General features: G+C 59.4%; 1 protein-coding gene across 9 annotated transcripts in view; it reads right to left on the reverse strand.

Annotated features, from left to right (window-relative positions):
* The window catches only part of LOC147107224 (NAD-dependent protein deacetylase sirtuin-3-like), a 68894-nt gene that overhangs the window by 34410 nt on the left and 12064 nt on the right, over positions 1-22420 (reverse strand). For all 9 annotated transcript variants that reach the window (XM_086008433.1, XM_086008436.1, XM_086008440.1 and 6 more), the window contains 2 exons: positions 9603-9783; positions 7349-7534 (listed from right to left, as the gene is read on the reverse strand). In XM_086008433.1, the coding sequence (XP_085864559.1) occupies positions 7349-7534; positions 9603-9775 (359 nt within the window). In that variant the 5' untranslated portion in view covers positions 9776-9783. The remainder of the gene's footprint in view (positions 1-7348; positions 7535-9602; positions 9784-22420) is intronic.

Raw genomic sequence — 22420 nt, forward strand, 5'->3', positions numbered from 1 at the left:
TCTGGAACGCGCTGCCTGAAAGGGCGGTGGAAGCAGATTCAATAGTAACTTTCAAAAGGGAATTGGATAAATACTTGAAGGGGAAAAATTTGTGGAAAGAGCAGGCGGTGGGGGGGGGGGGTGGGGGGAGTGGGACTAATTGGAGAGCTCGTTCAAAGAGCCGGCCCAGACACGGTGGCGAGGATTCAGCATCAGCTCAATGTGCAAGGACTTTATAAACCTTTCTGGTTTCTAATAAAGAAAAGACAGTCTTGCATTTCTCCAGCACCTTTCACCACCTCAGGACGTCCCAAAGCGCTTTACAGCCAATGAAGTACTTTTTGAAGTGGAGTCGCTGTTGTAATGTAGGAAACGCAGCAGCCAATTTGCGCACAGCAAGCTCCCACAAACAGCAGTGTGATAATAATTGATGTAAAAAGACTACTGAGCACTTAGTTTGAGTATAAAACAAGGCTTCAATCAACTGTTTCACAACCAGGAGATTCTAGTTACATCACTAGTTCCTGGTTACAGAAACATCATGAGCAAGCTGGGCCCACGCCCGAGTATTTATACTCCTTGAAAAGCGCCACCAGCTGGCCGCCCAGTGTTACTTCATGAGTCATGATAAGATTCATGACAATAATGACCAGATTATTTGTTTTAGTGATGTTGATTTGGAGGATAAGCAATCACTGTCAGTAATACGGGCAGCTGGTCTAATGTAATCCATTAAACCAGACTCTGAAACAGCGCGATGTGATGGGATGTCACTCAGAGTGGATACGATGTTAACCCAGGATTCCGGTCTCCACTCAGTGGGACTGTCTGGAGTGGGGATTGACTGTGAAATCTCCACAAACAGTGCCTGAAGTTTCTAATCTCACTCCTGCCACTGCAGGCGATCTCACTCTGGCAACAGTGGCACTTTCTGGGCTTTGTACTTCTATGGGGAAAAATTGGGCGACGCCCCTTGACATGAGTCAGTCATTCATGAAAGAAAGACTTATGAAATAATACTGAGTGGCCTGCGGGTGGCGCTGTCCAGGGAGAGTATAAATACTCGGGCACGGGCCCAGCTTGCGCAGGACATTCTTAACAGGAACTAGTGAAGGACAGCTAGACCTCCATGTTGTAAAACAGTTGATTAAAGCTTTGTTTAACGCTTAGACCAAGTGCCTAGTAGTTTCCTTACATCACCCCTTTTAGGGCGCTAATTTCAGCACCCCGAAAAAGTTTGCACCCCTCCACCGTAAATTCAGTAGTAGCGCCCCAAGCAGGAGGTGGGACATCACTGGAAAGCGCTCCCCGTCCTTCCTGGGGAGCCGTGGTATTTCAGGGCTCCCATCTCTGATTAAAGGGGCCCTGCCGGACCACCGGGGAGCGGGGTGCTGGGAAAACAGCCCGGCACTCGAGAGGAGCAATCGCGGCCGGCACCCCGCATACAAAAGCGGAAAGGGGCGGGTGCTGGCAGTCGGCCAAAATAAAAATGGCCACCCAACACTTGCCCCTTTAAATGCCACCGCCGCCAAACTGCCCCCTGACCCTGTCGGACATATCATCTGGCGATAGGTCAGGGGGCACAAGGGATGGTTGCGGTCGGGGTGCTGCGCACGGTGATGACGTCACCGCCAGCGGTGCTGGGCGCTACCGGCTACCGTCGCCGCTAACCTCCCGCTGAACTTTGCGGGAGGCGTCACTGGCGCCGCACCCGGGGCGCTAACGAGAGGTGCAAATCAACCCAATTTCCCCCCTAGTGTTTAATTCAAGTGTCCGTCCCACTCACTTTCTATTTATAAACATCTCTGGCTTGTTTTGTGATGGGCTGAACCTGTTAATGAGCAATTTAATTTGAGAAGTAGGTGTTAATGGATTAACTAATGACTGCAATTTAGTGGCAACTGTTAGACAGACTGAAAATAATCCAAGAACTGGAAATATTTATTTGTATTTCGCAAAATACTTAAACAGCAGCCAGCGCGCCAGACTTGGAAAGAGTAATGGAGGACGACGGGTGGAGTTGTTTACGGTGAGGGGGAGGTCCCAGTACCATAGAGTCACCCCATCATTCCCCGCCAGAATGGAGATGATTCCCCCGTCAATCACACCTGGAGATCGCACTGTAGATTGCTGCAAACCAGGGATTTATTTCCCTGCTTTAGTAACACAGGACCAGGAGGAGGCCTTTCAGCCCCTCGAGCCTCTTCCGCCATTCAATGAGATCATGGCTGACCTGTGACCTAACTCCATCTACCTGCCTTGGTTCTGTAACCCTCAATACCCCTCACCCAACAAAAATCTATCGCTCTCAGTTTTGAAATTTCCAATTGAGCCCCGGCATCCACAGCTTTTTTGGGGGAGAAAGTTCCAGATTTCCACCACCCTTTGTGTGAAGAAGTGCTTCCTGACATCACCCCTGAACGGCCTGGCTCTAATTTGAAGGTTCTGCCCCCTTGTTCTGGACTCCCCCCACCAGAGGAAATAGTTTCTCTCTCTCGACCCGATCAACTCCTTTAATCATCTTAAACACCTCGATTAGATCACCCCTTAATCTTCTAAACTCGAGGGAATACAAGCCCAGCCTGAGCAACCTGTCCTCGTAATTTAACCCTTTTAGCCCCGGTATCATTCTGGTGAAGCTTGTACCTGTCAGTGCGAAGAATATTAATACCAGGAGACAGAATCTTTCCCCATTCCAGACACCCAGTGACAGCATCAAACACTCCCAGGACAGGTACAGCACGGGTTAGGTACAGAGTAAAGCTCCCTCTACACTGTCCCATCAAACACTCCCAGGGCAGGTACAGCACGGGTTAGATACAGAGTAAAGCTCCCTCTACACTGTCCCCTTCAAACACTCCCAGGGCAGGTACAGCAACGGGTTAGATACAGAGTAAAGCTCCCTCTACACTGTCCCATCAAACACTCCCAGGGCAGGTACAGCACGGGTTAGATACAGAGTAAAGCTCCCTCTACACTGTCCCATCAAACACTCCCAGGGCAGGTACAGCAACGGGTTAGATACAGAGTAAAGCTCCCTCTACACTGTCCCATCAAACACTCCCAGGGCAGGTACAGCACGGGTTAGATACAGAGTAAAGCTCCCTCTACACTGTCCCATCAAACACTCCCAGGGCAGGTACAGCACGGGTTAGATACAGAGTAAAGCTCCCTCTACACTGTCCCATCAAACACTCCCAGGGCAGGTACAGCACGGGTTAGATACAGAGTAAAGCTCCCTCTACACTGTCCCATCAAACACTCCCAGGGCAGGTACAGCACGGGTTAGATACAGAGTAAAGCTCCCTCTACACTGTCCCCTTCAAACACTCCCAGGGCAGGTACAGCAACGGGTTAGATACAGAGTAAAGCTCCCTCTACACTGTCCCATCAAACACTCCCAGGGCAGGTACAGCACGGGTTAGATACAGAGTAAAGCTCCCTCTACACTGTCCCATCAAACACTCCCAGGGCAGGTACAGCAACGGGTTAGGTACAGAGTAAAGCTCCCTCTACACTGTCCCATCAAACACTCCCAGGGCAGGTACAGCAACGGGTTAGATACAGAGTAAAGCTCCCTCTACACTGTCCCATCAAACACGTAGCAGTGGGGGAATTAAAAAACAGAATGTGTCAGGAAGGGACAGAAGGTATGGAGTAAAAAGTAAAGTACTAAAAAGGGAAAAAACAGGAACTAAGTGTTACAAAACATATTTGAAAGTTCTTTATCTGAATGCACGTAGCATTCGTAACAAAATGAATGAGTTAACGGCACAAATAATGACATATGGGTATGATCTTGTGGCCATTACAGAAACATGGCTGCAGGGTGACCATGACTGGGAATTAAACATACCAGGTTATTTAACAATCAGGAAGGACAGGCAGGAAGGGAGAGGAGGTGGAGTGGCTATGTTAATAAAGGAAGGAATCACTATAATACAGAGAAATGATATTGGGTCAAAGGAGCAGGATAGTGAAACAGTTTGGGTGGAGGTAAGGAATAATAAGGGGAAAAAAACACTAGTGGGTGTAGTCTATAGGCCTCCGAACAGTTGCAACTCTGTTGGACGGAGTATTAATCAGGAAATAGTTGAGGCTTGTAATAAGGGAACAGCTATAATTATGGGGGATTTTAATTATCATATTAACTGGACAAATCAAATTGGGCAGAGCAGCCTTGAGGAAGAGTTCATTGAGTGTATTAGGGATGGGTTTCTTGAGCAGTATGTAACTGAACCGACCAGGGGGCAAGCAACCTTAGATTTGGTCCTGTGTAATGAGACAGGATTAATTAAAAATGTCCTAGTAAAGGATCCCCTTGGAATGAGTGACCATAACATGGTTGAGTTCCATATTCAATTAGAGGGTGAGAAGGTTGGATCTCAAACAAGCGTGCTGAGCTTGAATAAAGGAGACTATGAAGGTATGAGAGCGGAATTAATTAGAGTGGACTGGGAAAATAGATTAAAGGGTAAGACGGTACATGACCAGTGGTGAACATTTAAGAAGTTATTTTACAACTTCCAAAAAAAATATATTCCACTGAGGAAAAAAGGGTGTAAAAGAAAAGATAGCCATCCGTGGCTAAGTAAAGTAATTAAGGATAGTATCCGACTAAAAACAAGGGCATATAAGGTAGCCAAATCTAGTGGGAGGATGGAAGATTGGGAAGTCTTTAAAAGACAGCAAAAAATAACAAAAAGATTGATTAAGAAAGGGAAGATAGATTATGAAAGTAAATTAGCAAAAAATATAAAAACAGACAGTAAAAGTTTCTATAGTTATATAAAAAGAAAAAGGGTGGCTAAAGTAAATGTTGGTCCCTTAGAGGATGAGACCGGGAAATTAATGGTGGGAAACATGGAGATGGCAAAAACACTGAACAATTATTTTGTATCAGTCTTTACAGTAGAGGACACTAAGAATATCCCAACACTGGACAAACAGGGGGCTCTAGGGGGGGAGGAACTAAATACAATTAAAATCACTAAGGAAGTGGTACTTGGTAAAATAATGGGACTCAAGGCGGATAAATCCCCTGGACCTGATGGCTTGCATCCTAGGGTCTTGAGGGAAGTAGCGGTAGGGATTGTGGATGCATTGGTAATAATTTTCCAAAACTCACTGGACTCAGCAAAGGTCCCGGCAGATTGGAAAACTGCTAATGTAACACCCTTATTTAAAAAGGGTAGTAGGCAGAAGGCTGGAAACTATAGACCTGTTAGCCTAACATCTGTGGTTGGTAAAATGTTAGAGTCCATTATTAAGGAGACAGTAACGGGACATTTGGATAAACATAATTTAATAGGGCAAACTCAGCATGGTTTCATGAAGGGGAAGTCATGTTTAACAAATTTGCTTGAGTTTTTTGAGGAAGTAACATACAGGGTGGATAAAGGGGAACCAGTGGACGTAGTGTATTTAGACTTCCAAAAGGCATTTGACAAGGTGCCACACAAAAGATTATTGCTCAAGATAAAAAATCACGGGATTGGGGGTAATATTCTGGCGTGGGTGGAGGATTGGTTCTCTAACAGAAAGCAGAGAGTTGGGATAAATGGTTCGTTCTCAGATTGGCAACCAGTAACTAGTGGTGTTCCGCAGGGGTCAGTGCTGGGTCCCCAACTCTTTACAATCTATATTAACGATTTGGAGGAGGGGACCGAGTGTAACATATCAAAGTTTGCAGATGATACAAAGATGGGACGGAAAGTAGTGAGTGAGGAGGACATAAAAAACCTGCAAAGGGACATAGACAGGCTAAGTAAGTGGGCAGAGATTTGGCAGATGGAATACAATACTGGAAAGTGTGAGGTTATGCACTTTGGCAGGAAAAATCATAGAGCAAGTTATTATCTTAATGGCAAGAAACTGGAAAGTACTGTAGTACAAAGGGATCTGGGGGTCCTGGTGCACGAAACTCAAAAAGTTAGTATGCAGGTGCAGCAAGTGATTAAGAAGGCCAATGGAACGTTGGCTTTTATTGCTAGGGGGTTGGAATATAAAAACAGGGAGGTAATGCTGCAGTTGTACAAGGTATTGGTGAGGCCGCACCTGGAATACTGCACACAGTTTTGGTGTCCATACTTAAGAAAAGACATACTTGCTCTCGGGTCAGTACAAAGAAGGTTCACTCGGTTAATCCCGGGGATGAGGGGGTGGTCATATGAGGAGAGGTTGAGTAGATTGGGACTCTACTCATTGGAGTTCAGAAGAATGAGAGGCGATCTTATTGAAACATATAAGATTGTGAAGGGGCTTGATCGGGTGGATGCGGTGAGGATGTTCCCAATGATGGGTGAAATTAGAACTAGGGGGCATAATCTTAAAATAAGGGGCTGCTCATTCAAAGCTGAGATGAGGAGAAACTTCTTCACTCAGAGGGTGGTAGGTTTGTGGAATTTGCTGCCCCAGAAAGCTGTGGAAGCTACATCATTAAATAAATTTAAAACAGAAATAGATAGTTTCCTAGAAGTAAAGGGAATTAAGGGTTACGGGGAGCGGGCAGGAAATTGGACATGAGTCTGGGTTCGGAATGGTCATGGCCCTGTGGGTAGTGGAGTGGGCCCAGGGGCCGTGTAGCCTTGTTCTGCTCCTACTGTGTTCTAATTCTGTTAGATTTCAGGAGATGGTTTTATTCCTGTTCCTGGCTGGGGTGGAGATCGCCTTTACAGAAGGTAAGTACTGTAGAAAATATAGGGACAGAGTGATCTCCTGGAAGAATTTCGATCGCCTAGATGGGTCGGAGAGGAATTTCCCAGATTTTTTTCTCCCAAATTGGCCATTGGGTCTTTATCTGGTTTTTTGCCTCTCCCGGGAGATCACATGGGTTCGGGTGGATGCAGAGTGATAGAAGATTTGAGGTTAGGATCAGATCAGCCATGATCTTATTGAATGGTGGAGCAGGCTCGAGGGGCCGATTGGCCTACTCCTGCTCCTATTTCTTATGTTCTTATGTACTCCCAGGGCAGGTACAGCACGGATTAGATACAGAGTAAAGCTCCCTCTACACTGTCCCATCAAACACTCCCAGGGCAGGTACAGCACGGGGTTAGATACAGAGTAAAGCTCTCTCTACACTGTCCCATCAAACACTCCCAGGGCAGGTACAGCATGGGTTGAGGTAGAAGATCAGCCATGATCTTATTGAATGGCGGAGCAGGCTCGAGGGGCCGAACGGCCGACTCCTGCTCCTAATTCTTATGTCTTACGTTCTACACTGCCCCATCAGACGAGTGAGCAGGAGTTTTTCCTGTTAGTATCACAGTGCTAATCAGAAAGCAATAGTCTGTTGCTAAGTAACATTACTGACTACTAGTTAGCGCTCTCGGCAGCTACTCAAAGCCGAGGGGGGGTGGGTGGTTACCTGAAGTCGGGGATTCCGCTGGGTGTACTGATCCCTGCACCAGACATCACCACGATCCGGCAGCACTCCTTGTTCCGAATGAGCCTGGCGACGTCCTTCAATGACTGCACCTTCTCACCGCTGCCCTTCCCACTGAAGATGTGCCGGACGGGCGGTGAGGCTGACGGACGATTCACACAACGGTTTCTGTAGCAACAGACAAAACATCCTCATAAAGGGCCGGATTTTGCCCTGAGCAGCGCCAGATGTTCGTTACACTCACACTTGCCCATGGCCTTCCTCTGGGCTTTGGTACAGTAAATCGCTGCCAGCCAGACATCCAAACAGCACAACGCCCTCTACAGGACATCTGGGACCTGTGTGAACAGGGCAAGCAACTGTGTGTCTCCTTAACCAATCAGATTGAAGAATGGTTAATGAGCAGCGCAGAGTGTGAACCAGGAAGTGTCAGTTGGAACAGTGAATGCAATGTCAATTCAAGTACAGAAAGTGAAATAAAGAGAGGGAAAGAAAGACTGGATTAATGGAAAGAGATAAAAGAGACAGAAAGAAAAAGTAAAAATAAAATTATTCACCTCTTTTTGAGTTTTTCCAGACAAACCTACTGGAGTTTTTTTGGAGGATGTAACTGGTAGAATAGATAAGGGAGAACCAGTGGATGTGGTGTATTTGGATTTTCAGAAGGCCTTTGATAAAGTCCCACATAAGAGGTCAGTGGCAAAATTAAAGCACATGGGATTGGGGGTAATATACTGGCATGGATTGAAAATTGGTTAACAGACAAGAAACAGACAGTAGGAATAAATGGGTCTTTTTCGGGGTGGCAGGTGGTGACTAGTGGGGTACCGCAGGGATCAGTGCTTGGGCCCCAGCTATTCACAATATATATCAATGATTGGATGAGGGAACCAAATGTAATATTTCCAAGTTTGCTGATGACACGAAACTAGGTGGGATTGTGAGTTGTGAGGAGGATGCAAAGAGGCTTCAAGGCGATTTAGACAAGTTGAGTGAGTGGGAAAATACATGGCAGATGCAGTATAACATGGATAAATGTGAAGTTATCCACTTCAGTAGGAAAAACAGAAAGGCAGAGTATTATTTAAATGGTGATAGATTGGGAAATGTTGATGTACAAAGGGACCTGGGTGTCCTTGTACACTAGTCACTGAAAGTAAACATGCAGGTGCAGCAAGCAGTTAGGAAGGCAAATGGTATGTTGGCCTTCATTGCAAGAGGATTTGAGTACAGGAGCAAGGATGTCTTACTAGAGTTATACAGGGCCTTGGTGAGACCACACCTGGAGTACAGTGTGCAGTTTTGGTCTCCTTACCTAAGAAAGGATATACTTGCCATAGAGGGAGTGCAGCGAAGGTTCACCAGACTGATTCCTGGGATGGCAGGACTGTCGTATGAGGAGAGATTGGGTCGACTAGGCCTGTATTCACTAGAGTTTAGAAGAATGAGAGGGGATCTCATTGAAATGTATAAAATTCTGACAGGGCTTGACAGACTGGATGCAGGGAGGATGTTTCCCCTGGCTGGGGGGTCTAGAGTGAGGGGTCACAGTCTCAGGATACGGGGTTGGACATTTAGGACTGAGGTGAGGAGAAATTTCTTCACTCAGAGGGTGGTGAACCTGTGGAATTCTCTACCACAGAAGGCTGTGGAGGCCAAGTCACTGAATATATTTAAGAAGGAGATAGATAGATTTCTAGACACAAAAGGCTTCAAGGGGTATAGGGAGAGAGCGGGAATATGGTAGTGAGAGAGTGGATCAGCCATGATCATATTGAATGGTGGAGCAGGCTCGAAGGGCCGAATGGCCGACTCCTGCTCCTATTTTACTATGTTTCTATTTTTTTAAATTACCAACAATAATTAAAGTCCGAAGGAGTAAGATTCCACACTTTTCAGGGCCAGAGAAGTTTTTTGGCAACAATTAAGACATATCACGCCGTTAAAAAGGTACTGACACTGGAATGGACAAGCCCCAACTTTCTCTGGCGAGTTTAGTATCTATGAGGTCAGTACAGGAACTTCACGCCGTTCGGTTTGTCTCGGTGAGATACCGGAGTCGTGAAGCTGCTGGAGGAGCAGGCCATCGCCCTCAGCAACTTCCTGGTCTCCACGGTTAACTGCGCACATGCGCTCGCTGGAAGTTGCGGTCCGATTTCCACGTTAATAATGGTGAGCGCCGTTAACCTCACGGTGTTCCGACCGCAAAATCCCGAACTGTGCAACTACGACTCACGTAAAACATGTCTCATACATTGGAGTCCTGCTGTGCGACTGTCTGTCGGTACTGAGCCCGGCCAGAGTCCTGGTTTGGAACGGCCTGACGCGGCTGTGATTACACTGTAACCACCAGGAGGTGATGTGACGCGGCCCAGTCTGGGCGAGTCTGTGGTACAACACAAAACTCATCCTGTCAACTGAAACAAAGACAGAATAAAATTAATTTCTGCCACTCCCAAGACTTGAGCACAAAATCCAGGCCGAGGCTCCAGTGCAGTACTGAGAGAGCGCTGCACTGTCGGAGGGGCAGTACTGAGAGAGCGCTGCACTGTCGGAGGGGCAGTACTGAGAGAGCGCTGCCCTGTCGGAGGGGCAGTACTGAGGGAGCGCTGCACTGTCGGAGGGGCAGTACTGAGAGAGCGCTGCCCTGTCGGAGGGGCAGTACTGAGAGAGCGCCGCACTGTCGGAGGGGCAGTACTGAGGGAGCGCTGCCCTGTCGGAGGAGCAGTACTGAGGGAGCGCTGCACTGTCGGAGGGGCAGTACTGAGAGAGCGCTGCCCTGTCGGAGGGGCAGTACTGAGGGAGCGCTGCACTGTCGGAGGGGCAGTACTGAGAGAGCGCTGCCCTGTCGGAGGGGCAGTACTGAGGGAGTGCTGCACTGTCGGAGGTGCAGTACTGAGGGAGCACCGCATTGTCGGAGGGGCAGTACTGAGGGAGCGCCGCACTGTCAGAGGGGCAGTACTGAGGGAGCGCCGCACTGTCGGAGGGGCAGTACTGAGGGAGCGCCGCACTGTTGGAGGGGCAGTACTCAGGGAGCGCCGCATTGTCCGTGCGGCAGTACTGAGGGAGCGCCGCATTGTCGGAGCGCCGCACTGTTGGAGTGGCAGTACTGAGGGAGCACTGCACTGTCAGAGGGGCAGTACTGAGGGAGCGCTGCACTGTCAGAGGGACAGTACTGAGGGAGCGCTGCACTGTCGGAGGGGCAGTACTGAGGGAGCGCTGCACTGACGGAGGGGCAGTACTGAGGGAGAGGTGCACTGACGGAGGGGCAGTACTGAGGGAGCACTGCACTGTCGGAGGGGCAGTACCTAGGGAGTGCCGCATTGTTGGAGGGGCAGTACTGAGGGAGCGCCGCATTGTCGGAGGGGCAGTACTGAGGGAGCGCCGCACTGTCGGAGGGGCAGTACTGAGGGAACGCCGCACTGTTGGAGGGGCAGTACTGAGGGAGCGCCGCATTGTCGGAGCGGCAGTACTGAAGGAGCGCCACATTGTCGGAGTGCCGCACTGTCGGAGGGGCAGTACTGAGGGAGCACTGCACTGTTGGAGGGTCAGTACTGAGGGAGCGCCGCATTGTCGGAGGGGCAGTACTGAGGGAGTGCTGCACTGACAGAGGGACAGTACTGAGGGAGTGCTGCACTGTCGGAGGAGCAGTACTGAGGGAGCGCCGCACTGTTGGAGGGGCAGTACTGAGGGAGTGCCGCACTGTAGGAGGGACAGTACTGAGGGAACGCCGCACTGTTGGAGGTTCCAGATTTCAGATGAGATGTTAAGCTGAGGTCTCGTCTGCCCTCTCGGGTGGACATAAACGATCCCACGGCCACTATTCAGTATTAGAAGCAGAGCACGGCCCCCATTGTGCGGGGGAGGTTGTTGGGAGCACAGGATTTGCCCGACTGAACAGCAAACCTTTCAATTATTTTCACCTCACTGCCTAAAAGGCCCCTCGCCACTTTCTCTCCCAGTAACTGCGAGTGTCTTTAAACACAGCATTAAAGAAAGAAAGGCTCGCATTTCTACAGCATCTTTCACGACCTCAGGACGTCCCAAATCGCTTCACACCCAATGAAGTACTTTTTGAAGTGTGGTCACTGTTGTAATGTACGAAACACGGCAGCCAATTTGTGCACAGCAAGATCCCACAAACAGCAACGTGATAATGACCAGATAATCTGTTTTAGTGATGTTGATTGAGGGATAAATATTGGCCCCAGGACACCGGGGAGAACTCCCCTGCTCTTCCTCGGAATAGTGCCATGGGATCTTTTCCGTCCACCCGAGAGAGAACAGGCGGGACCTCAGTTTAACGTCTCATCCATTAACCCCTCAATGCCCAGGTGGTGCAGGTGCTGTCTGCACATGAGCAGTGGAAGAGGAGGAAAGAGACACACAGAAACCCCAGACGTCACTTTCAGCTCAGTCCAATTCAATTTCCATGAAAGCGTCTATTTCAGTCACAACAGCCCCAATTTTAACCCGGGTGGGAATTGGGCGTGTGGGGGGAGGGGGAAGCTGGCCGAGTGACAAGTCCAGCCAATTCAGACTCTCAGGCCACACTTTAATGTGATCAGGATGCTAGAATCTGTCCTGGGAAGTGAGACAGCAGCAGCTCCATTGATCCATTGATCCACCGCTGAGACCCCCTTTAATAGACAGCTTCAGAAATCCCCCGAGACCCGAGACCGGAGACCCCGAGACCCCGAGACCCCGAGACCGGAGACCCGAGGCCCCGAGACCCCGAGAGACCCCGAGCCCCGAGACCAGAGACCGGAGACCCCGAGACCCCCGAGATCCCCGGGACCCGAGGCCCGAGACCGGAGACCCCGAGACCGGAGACCCCGAGACCCGAGACCCGAGACCGGAGACCCCGAGACCCCGAGACCCGAGACCGGAGACCCCGAGACCGGAGACCCCGAGACCGGAGACCCCGAGACCGGAGACCCCGAGACCGGAGACCCGAGACCCCGAGACCCGAGACCCCGAGATCCCGCGACCGGAGACCCCGAGATCCCGAGACCCGAGACCCGAGACCCCCGAGACCGGAGACCCCGAGACCGGAGACCCCGAGAACGGAGACCCCGAGACCGGAGACCCCGAGACCGGACACCCCGAGAACGGAGACCCCGAGACCGGAGACCCCGAGACCGGAGACCCCGAGACCCGAGATCCCGAGACCGGAGACCCTGAGACCGGAGACCCCGAGACCCCGAGACCCCGAGACCGGAGACCCCGAGACCCCGAGACCGGAGACCCCGAGACCCGAGAACGGAGACCCTGAGACCAGAGACCCCGAGACCGGAGACCCCGGGACCCGAGATCCCGAGACCGGAGACCCCGAGACCACGAGACCGGAGACCCCGAGACCGGAGACCCCGAGACCCCGAGGACCCGAGACCCTGAGACCGGAGACCCCGAGACCGGAGACCCCGAGACCCTGAGACCGGAGACCCCGAGACCCGAGATCCCGAGACCGGAGACCCTGAGACCGGAGACCCCGAGACCCCGAGACCCCGAGACCGGAGACCCCGAGACCCCGAGACCGGAGACCCCGAGACCCGAGAACGGAGACCCTGAGACCAGAGACCCCGAGACCGGAGACCCCGGGACCCGAGATCCCGAGACCGGAGACCCCGAGACCACGAGACCGGAGACCCCGAGACCGGAGACCCCGAGACCCCGAGGACCCGAGACCCTGAGACCGGAGACCCCGAGACCGGAGACCCCGAGACCCTGAGACCGGAGACCCCGAGACCCAAGACCCTGAGACCGGAGACCCCGAGACCATGAGACCGGAGACCCCGAGACCGCGAGACCCCGAGACCGGAGACCCCGAGACCGGAGAACCCGGGACCCCGAGACCCGAGACCCCGAGACCGGAGACCCCGAGACCCGAGACCGGAGACCCCGAGACCCGAGACCCCGAGACCCGAGACCCCGAGACCCGAGACCCCGAGACCCGAGACCCCGAGATCCCGAGACCCGAGACCGGAGACCCCGAGACCCGAGACCGGAGACCCCGAGACCCGAGACCCCGAGACCCGAGACCCGAGACCCCGAGACCCCGAGACCGGAGACCCCGAGACCGGAGACCCCGGGGCCGCGAGACCCCGAGACCCGAGATCCCGAGACCGGAGACCCTGAGACCGGAGACCCCGAGACCGGAGACCCTGAGACCCCGAGACCGGAGACCCCGAGACCCAAGACCCCGAGACCCAAGACCCCGAGATCCGAGACCCTGAGACCGGAGACCGGAGACCCCGAGACCCTGAGACCAGAGACCCCGAGACCGGAGACCCCGAGACCGGAGACCCCGGGACCCGAGACCCCGAGACCGGAGACCCCGAGACCGGAGACCCCGAGACCGGAGACCCCGAGACCCGAGACCCCGAGACCCGAGACCCCGAGACCCGAGACCCCGAGACCCGAGACCCGAGACCCCGAGACCGGAGACCCCGAGACCGGAGACCCCGGGACCCCGAGACCCCGAGACCCCGGGACCCCGAGACCCGAGACCCGAGACCCCGAGACCCCGAGACCCCGAGACCCGAGACCCCGAGACCCGAGACCCCGAGACCGGAGACCCCGAGACCCCGAGACCCGAGACCCCGAGACCGGAGACCCCGAGACCGGAGACCCCGAGACCGGAGACCCGAGACCCCGAGACCCCGAGACCGGAGACCCCGAGACCGGAGACCCCGGGACCCCGAGACCCGAGACCCCGAGACCCGAGACCCCGAGACCGGAGACCCCGAGACCCGAGACCCCGAGACCCGAGACCCCCAGAACCCGAGACCCCGAGACCCGAGACCCGAGACCCCGAGACCCCGAGACCAGAGACCCCGAGACCGGAGACCCCGAGACCGGAGACCCCGGGACCCCGAGACCCCGAGACCCGAGACCCTGAGACCCGAGACCCCGAGACCGGAGACCCCGAGACCGGAGACCCCGGGACCCCGAGACCCCGAGACCCTGAGACCCGAGACCCCGAGACCGGAGACCCCGAGACCCGAGACCCCGAGACCCGAGACCCCGAGACCCCGAGACCGGAGACCCCGAGACTGGAGGCCCCGAGACCCCGAGACCCCGAGACCCGAGACCCCGAGGCCCAAGACCCGAGACCCCGAGACCGGAAACCCCGAGACCAGAGACCGGAGACCCCGAGACCCCGAGACCCGAGACCGGAGACCCCGAGATCCCGAGACCCGAGACCCCGAGACCGGAGACCCCGAGACCCGAGACCCCGAGAACGGAGACCCCGAGTCCGGAGACCCCGAGACCGGAGACCCCGAGACCGGAGACCGGAGACCCCGAGACCGGAGACCCGAGACCGGAGACCCCGAGACCCCGAGTCCGGAGACCCCGAGACCCGAGACCGGAGACCCCGAGACCGGAGACCCCGAGACCGGAGACCCCGAGACCAGAGACCGGAGACCCGGAGACCCCGAGACCCGAGACCCCGAGACCGGAGACCCTGAGACCCGAGACCGGAGACCCCGAGACCGGAGACCCCGAGACCGGAGACCCCGAGACCCCGAGTCCGGAGACCCGAGACCCCGAGACCGGAGACCCCGAGACCCCGAGTCCAGAGACCCCGAGACCGGAGACCCCGAGACCCGAGACCCCGAGACCCCGAGTCCGGAGACCCCGAGACCGGAGACCCCGAGACCCGAGACCCCGAGACCCGAGACCGGAGACCCCGAGACCGGAGACCCCGAGACCGGAGACCCCGAGACCTGAGACCCCGAGACCGGAGACCGGAGACCCCGAGATCAGAGACCCCGAAACCGGAGACCCCGAGACCGGAGACCGCGAGACCCCGAGACCGGAGACCCCGAGACCTGAGACCCCGAGACCCCGAGACCCGAGACCCGAGACCGGAGACCCCGAGACCCCGAGACCCGAGACCGGAGACCCCGAGACCGGAGACCCCAAGACCCCGAGACCGGAGACCCCGAGACCGGAGACCCCGAGACCCCGAGACCGGAGACCCCGAGACCCGAGACCCCGAGACCCCGAGACCCGAGACCGGAGACCCCGAGACCCGAGACCCCGAGACCCGAGACCGGAGACGCCGAGACCGGAGACCCCGAGACCCCGAGACCCGAGACCCCGAGACCCCGAGACCGGAGACCCCGAGACCGGAGACCCGAGACCCCGAGACCGGAGACCCCGAGACCCCGAGACCCGAGACCCCAAGACCAGAGACCCCGAGGCCCCGAGACCGGAGACCCCGAGACCGGAGACCCCGAGACCGGAGACCCCGAGACCCCGAGACCGGAGACCCCGAGACCGGAGACCCCGAGATCCCGAGACCCGAGACCCGAGACCCGAGACCGGAGACCCCGAGACCCCGAGACCCGAGACCCCAAGACCGGAGACCCCGAGACCGGAGACCCCGAGAACGGAGACCCCGAGACCCCGAGACCGGAGACCCCGAGACCTGAGACCGGAGACCCCGAGACCCGAGACCCCGAGACCCGAGACCGGAGACCCCGAGACCCGAGACCCGAGACCCCGAGACCGGAGACCCCGGGACCCCGAGACCCGAGACCGGAGACCCCGAGACCCCGAGACCCGAGACCGGAGACCCCGAGACCGGAGACCCCGAGACCGGAGACCCCGAGACCGGAGACCCCGAGACCGGAGACCCTGAGACCCCGAGATCGGAGACCCCGAGACCCCGAGACCGGAGACCCGGAGACCCCGAGATCCCGAGACCGGAGTCCCCGAGACCCGAGACCGGAGACCCCAAGACCCCGAGACCGGAGACCCCGAGACCCGAGACCGGAGACCGGAGACCCCGAGACCCCGAGTCCGGAGACCCCGAGACCCTGAACCCCGAGACCCGAGACCCCGAGATCGGAGACCCCGAGACCGGAGATCCCGAGACCCGAGACCCCGAGATCCCGAGACCGGAGACCCCGAGACCCGAGACCTCGAGACCCCGAGACCCCGAGACCGGAGACCCCGAGACCCCGAGACCGGAGACCCCGAGACCCGAGACCCCGAGACCGGAGACCCTGAGACCCCGAGACCCCGAGACCGGAGACCCGAGACCCCGAGACCGGAGACCCCGAGACCGGAGACCGGAGACCCCGAGACCCGAGACCCCGAGACCCCGAGACCGGAGACCCCGAGACCCCGAGACCCCGAGACCAGAGACCCCGAGAGACCCCGAGACCCGAGACCCCAAGACCAGAGACCCCGAGGCCCCGAGACCCCGAGACCGGAGACCCCGAGGCCCCGAGACCCCGAGACCCGAGACCGGAGACCCCGAGACCCGAGACCGGAGACCCCGAGACCAGAGACCCCGAGACCGGAGACCCCGAGACCCGAGACCCCGAGACCCGAGACCCCGAGACCCGAGACCGGAGACCCCGAGAGACGCGAGACCCGAGACCCCGAGACCCGAGACCCCGAGACCGGAGACCCCGAGACCGGAGACCCCGAGACCGGAGACCCCGAGACCCCGAGACCAGAGACCCGAGACCGGAGACCCCGAGACCCGAGACCCCGAGACCCGAGACCGGAGACCCCGAGACCCGAGACCCCGAGACCCCGAGACCGGAGACCCCGAGACCCGAGACCGGAGACCCCGAGATCCCGAGACCCGAGACCCGAGACCCCGAGACCCCGAGACCCGAGACCCCAAGACCAGAGACCCCGAGACCCCGAGACCGGAGACCCCGAGACCGGAGACCCCGAGACCCCGAGATCGGAGACCCCGAGACCCCGAGACCGGAGACCCCGAGACCCGAGACCCCGAGATCCCGAGATCCCGAGACCCGAGACCCCGAGACCCCGAGACCGGAGACCCCAAGACCCCGAGACCGGAGACCCCGAGACCCGAGACCGGAGACCCCGAGACCGGAGACCCCGAGACCCCGAGACCCCGAGACCCCAAGTCCGGAGACCCCGAGACCCGAGACCCCGAGATCGGAGACCCCGAGACCCCGAGACCGGAGATCCCGAGACCCGAGACCCCGAGATCCCGAGATCCCGAGACCGGAGACCCCGAGACCCGAGACCCCGAGACCCGAGACCCCGAGACCCGAGACCCCGAGACCGGAGACCCCGAGACCGGAGACCGGAGACCCCGAGACCCGAGACCCGAGACCGGAGACCCCGAGACCGGAGACCCTGAGACCCGAGACCCGAGACCCCGAGACCCCGAGGCCGGAGACCCGAGACCGGAGACCCCGAGACCCGAGACCAGAGACCCCGAGACCCCGAGACCCGAGACCCCAAGACCAGAGACCCCGAGACCCGAGACCCCAAGACTAGAGACCCCGAGGCCCCGAGACCCGAGACCGGAGACCCCGAGACCCGAGACCGGAGACCCCGAGACCCGAGACCCCGAGACCCGAGACCGGAGACCCCGAGACCCGAGACCCCGAGACCCGAGACCGGAGACCCCGAGACCGGAGACCCTGAGACCCCGAGACCCCGAGGCCGGAGACCCCGAGACCGGAGACCCCGAGACCCCGAGATCGGAGACCCCGAGACCGGAGACCCCGAGATCCCGAGACCGGAGACCCCGAGGCCGGAGACCCCGAGACCGGAGACCCGAGACCGGAGACCCCGAGACCCGAGACCCCGAGACCCGAGACCCCAAGACCAGAGACCCCAAGACCAGAGACCCCGAGACCCCGAGACCCCAAGACCAGAGACCCCGAGGCCCCGAGACCCCGAGACCCCGAGACCCGAGACCCCGAGACCCGAGACCGGAGACCCCGAGACCCGAGACCGGAAACCCCGAGACCGGAGACCCCGAGACCAGAGACCCCGAGACCGGAGACCCCGAGAGACCCGAGACCGGAGAGCCCGAGACCCGAGACCCCGAGACCGGAGACCCCGAGACCCGAGACCGGAGACTCCGAGACCGGAGACCCCGAGATCCCGAGACCCGAGACCCGAGACCCCGAGATCCCGAGATCCCGAGATCCGAGACCCCGAGACCCCGAGACCGGAGACCCCAAGACCCCGAGACCGGAGACCCCGAGACCCGAGACCGGAGACCCCGAGACCGGAGACCCCGAGACCCCGAGACCCCAAGTCCGGAGACCCCGAGATCGGAGACCCCGAGACCCCGAGACCGGAGATCCCGAGACCCCGAGATCCCGAGATCCCGAGACCGGAGACCCCGAGACCCGAGACCCCGAGACCCGAGACCCCGAGACCCCGAGACCCGAGACCCCGAGACCGGAGACCCCGAGACCGGAGACCGGAGACCCCGAGACCCGAGACCCGAGACCGGAGACCCCGAGACCGGAGACCCTGAGACCCGAGACCCGAGACCCCGAGACCCCGAGGCCGGAGACCCGAGACCGGAGACCCCGAGACCCGAGACCAGAGACCCCGAGACCCCGAGACCCGAGACCCCAAGACCAGAGACCCCGAGACCCGAGACCCCAAGACTAGAGACCCCGAGGCCCCGAGACCCCGAGACCCGAGACCGGAGACCCCGAGACCCGAGACCGGAGACCCCGAGACCCCGAGACCCGAGACCGGAGACCCCGAGACCCGAGACCCCGAGACCGGAGACTCCGAGACCGGAGACCCCGAGACCCCGAGACCCGAGACCGGAGACCCCGAGATCCCGAGACCCGAGACCCGAGACCGGAGACCCCGAGACCCGAGACCGGAGACCCCGAGACCGGAGACCCCGAGACCGGAGACCCCGAGACCCGAGACCAGAGACCCCGAGACCGGAGACCCAGAGACCCCGAGACCGGAGACCCAGAGACCGGAGACCCCGAGACCGGAGACCCCGAGACCCCGAGATCGGAGACCCCGAGACCCCGAGACCCGAGACCCCGAGACCGGAGACCCCGAGACCCCGAGATCGGAGACCCCGAGACCCCGAGACCGGAGACCCAGAGACCCCGAGACCGGAGACCCAGAGACCGGAGACCCCGAGACCGGAGACCCCGAGACCCGAGACCCGAGACCCGAGACCGGAGACCCCAAGACCCCGAGACCAGAGACCCCGAGACCCGAGACCGGAGACCCCGAGACCGGAGTCCCCGAGACCGGAGACCCCAAGACCCCGAGACCGGAGACCCCGAGACCCCGAGACCCGAGACCCGAGACCCGAGACCGGAGACCCCAAGACCCCGAGACCCGAGACCCCGAGACCGGAGTCCCCGAGACCCGAGACCCGAGACCCCGAGACCGGAGACCCCAAGACCTCGAGACCGGAGACCCCGAGACCCGAGACCGGAGACCCAGAGACCCCGAGACCCCGAGACCCGAGACCCCGAGACCCCGAGACCGGAGACCCCGAGACCGGAGTCCCCGAGACCCGAGACCCGAGACCCCGAGACCGGAGACCCCAAGACCCCGAGACCGGAGACCCCGAGACCCGAGACCGGAGACCCCAAGACCTCGAGACCGGAGACCCGAGACCGGAGACCCCGAGACCCCGAGACCGGAGACCCCGAGACCGGAGACCCCGAGACCCCGAGTCCGGAGACCCCGAGACCGGAGACCCAGAGACCCCGAGACCCGAGACCCCGAGACCGGAGACCCCGAGACCGGAGACCCCGAGACCCCGAGACCCCGAGTCCGGAGACCCCGAGACCCCGAGACCGGAGACCCAGAGACCCCGAGACCCCGAGACCCGAGACCCTGAGACCGGAGACCCCGAGACCCGAGACCGGAGACCCCGAGACCGGAGACCCCGAGACCGGAGACCCCGAGTCCGGAGACCCCGAGACCCCGAGACCGGAGACCCAGAGACCCCGAGACCCCGAGACCCGAGACCCTGAGACCGGAGACCCCGAGACCCGAGACCGGAGACCCCGAGACCGGAGACCCCGAGACCCCGAGACCCGAGACCCCGAGACCCCAAGATCGGGGACCCCGAGACCCCGAGACCAGAGACCCCGAGACCCCGAGACCGGAGACCCCGAGACCGGAGACCCCGAGACCCCGAGACCCCGAGACCCGAGACCGGAGACCCCAAGACCCCGAGACCGGAGACCCCGAGACCCGAGACCGGAGACCCCGAGACCGGAGACCCCGAGACCCGAGACCCCAAGACCAGAGACCCGAGACCCCGAGACCCGAGACCGGAGACCCCGAGATCCCGAGACCGGAGACCCCGAGACCCCGAGACCCGAGACCCCAAGACCGGAGACCCCGAGACCGGAGACCCCGAGACCCCGAGACCCGAGACCCGAGACCCCAAGACCGGAGACCCCGAGACCCGAGACCGGAGACCCCGAGACCGGAGACCCCGAGACCCCGAGACCCGAGACCCCAAGACCAGAGACCCCGAGACCCGAGACCCCGAGACCGGAGACCCCGAGACCCCGAGACCCGAGACCCCGAGACCCGAGACCGGAGACCCCAAGACCCCGAGACCGGAGACCCCGAGACCCGAGACCGGAGACCCCGAGACCGGAGACCCCGAGACCGGAGTCCCCGAGACCCCGAGACCGGAGTCCCCGAGACCCGAGACCCCGAGACCAGAGACCCCGAGACCCCGAGACCAGAGACCCAGAGACCCCGAGACCGGAGACCCCGAGACCCCGAGATCGGAGACCCCGAGACCCCGAGACCGGAGACCCCGAGACCGGAGACCGGAGACCCGAGACCAGCGACCCCGAGACCCCGAGACCGGAGACCCAGAGACCCCGAGACCCCGAGACCAGAGACCCAGAGACCCCGAGATCGGAGACCCCGAGACCGGAGACCCAGAGACCCCGAGACGCCGAGATCCCGAGACCGGAGACCCAGAGACCCCGAGACCCTGAGACCAGAGACCCCGAGACCGGAGACCCCGAGACCCAGAGACCCCGAGACCCTGAGACCCTGAGACCAGAGACCCCGAGACCGGAGACCCAGAGACCCCGAGACCCTGAGACCCTGAGACCAGAGACCCCGAGACCCAGAGACCCCGAGATCGGAGACCCCGAGACCAGAGACCCCGAGACCCCGAGATCGGAGACCCCGAGACCCCGAGACCGGAGACCCAGAGACCCGAGACCCCGAGATCCCGAGACCGGAGACCCCGAGACCGGAGACCCCGAGACCGGAGACCCCAAGACCAGAGACCCCGAGACCCCGAGACCAGAGACCCCGAGTCCGGAGACCCCGAGACCCGAGACCGGAGACCCCGAGACCCCGAGATCGGAGTCCCCGAGACCCCGAGACCGGAGACCCCGAGATCCCGAGACCGGAGACCCCGAGACCGGAGACCCCGAGACCCCGAGACCGGAGACCCCGAGACCGGAGACCCCGAGACCCGAGACCGGAGACCCCGAGACCGGAGACCCCGAGACCCCGAGACCCGAGACCCCGAGACCGGAGACCCCGAGACCGGAGACCCCGAGACCGGAGACCCCGAGACCGGAGACCCCGAGACCCCGAGACCGGAGACCCCGAGACCCGAGACCGGAGACCCCGAGACCGGAGACCCCGAGACCCCGAGACCCGAGACCCCGAGACCCCGAGACCCGAGACCCCGAGACCCGAGACCGGAGACCCCGAGACCCGAGACCGGAGACCCCGAGACCCGAGACCCCGAGACCGGAGACCCCGAGACCCCGAGACCCGAGACCCCAAGACCAGAGACCCCGAGTCCGGAGACCCTGAGACCAGAGACCCCGAGACCGGAGACCCCGAGACCCGAGACCCGAGACCGGAGACCCCGAGACCGGAAACCCCGAGACCGGAGACCCCGAGACCGGAGACCCCGAGACCGGAGACCCCGAGACCCCGAGTCCGGAGACCCCGAGACCCGAGACCGGAGACCCCGAGACCGGAGTCCCCGAGACCCGAGACCCGAGACCGGAGACCCCAAGACCCCGAGACCGGAGACCCCGAGACCTGAGACCGGAGACCCCGAGATCCCGAGACCCCGAGACCCGAGACCGGAGACCCCAAGACCCCGAGACCGGAGACCCCGAGACCTGAGACCGGAGACCCCGAGACCGGAGACCCCGAGACCGGAGACCCCGAGACCCCGAGACCTGAGACCGGAGACCCCGAGACCGGAGACCCCGAGATCCCGAGACCCCGAGACCCGAGACCGGAGACCCCGAGACCGGA

Source organism: Somniosus microcephalus, chromosome 15 (assembly GCF_052327205.1).
Source record: "Somniosus microcephalus isolate GS21.2 chromosome 15, FLI_Smic_1.0, whole genome shotgun sequence".
In the NCBI taxonomy this organism is placed as follows: Eukaryota; Metazoa; Chordata; class Chondrichthyes; order Squaliformes; family Somniosidae; genus Somniosus; species Somniosus microcephalus.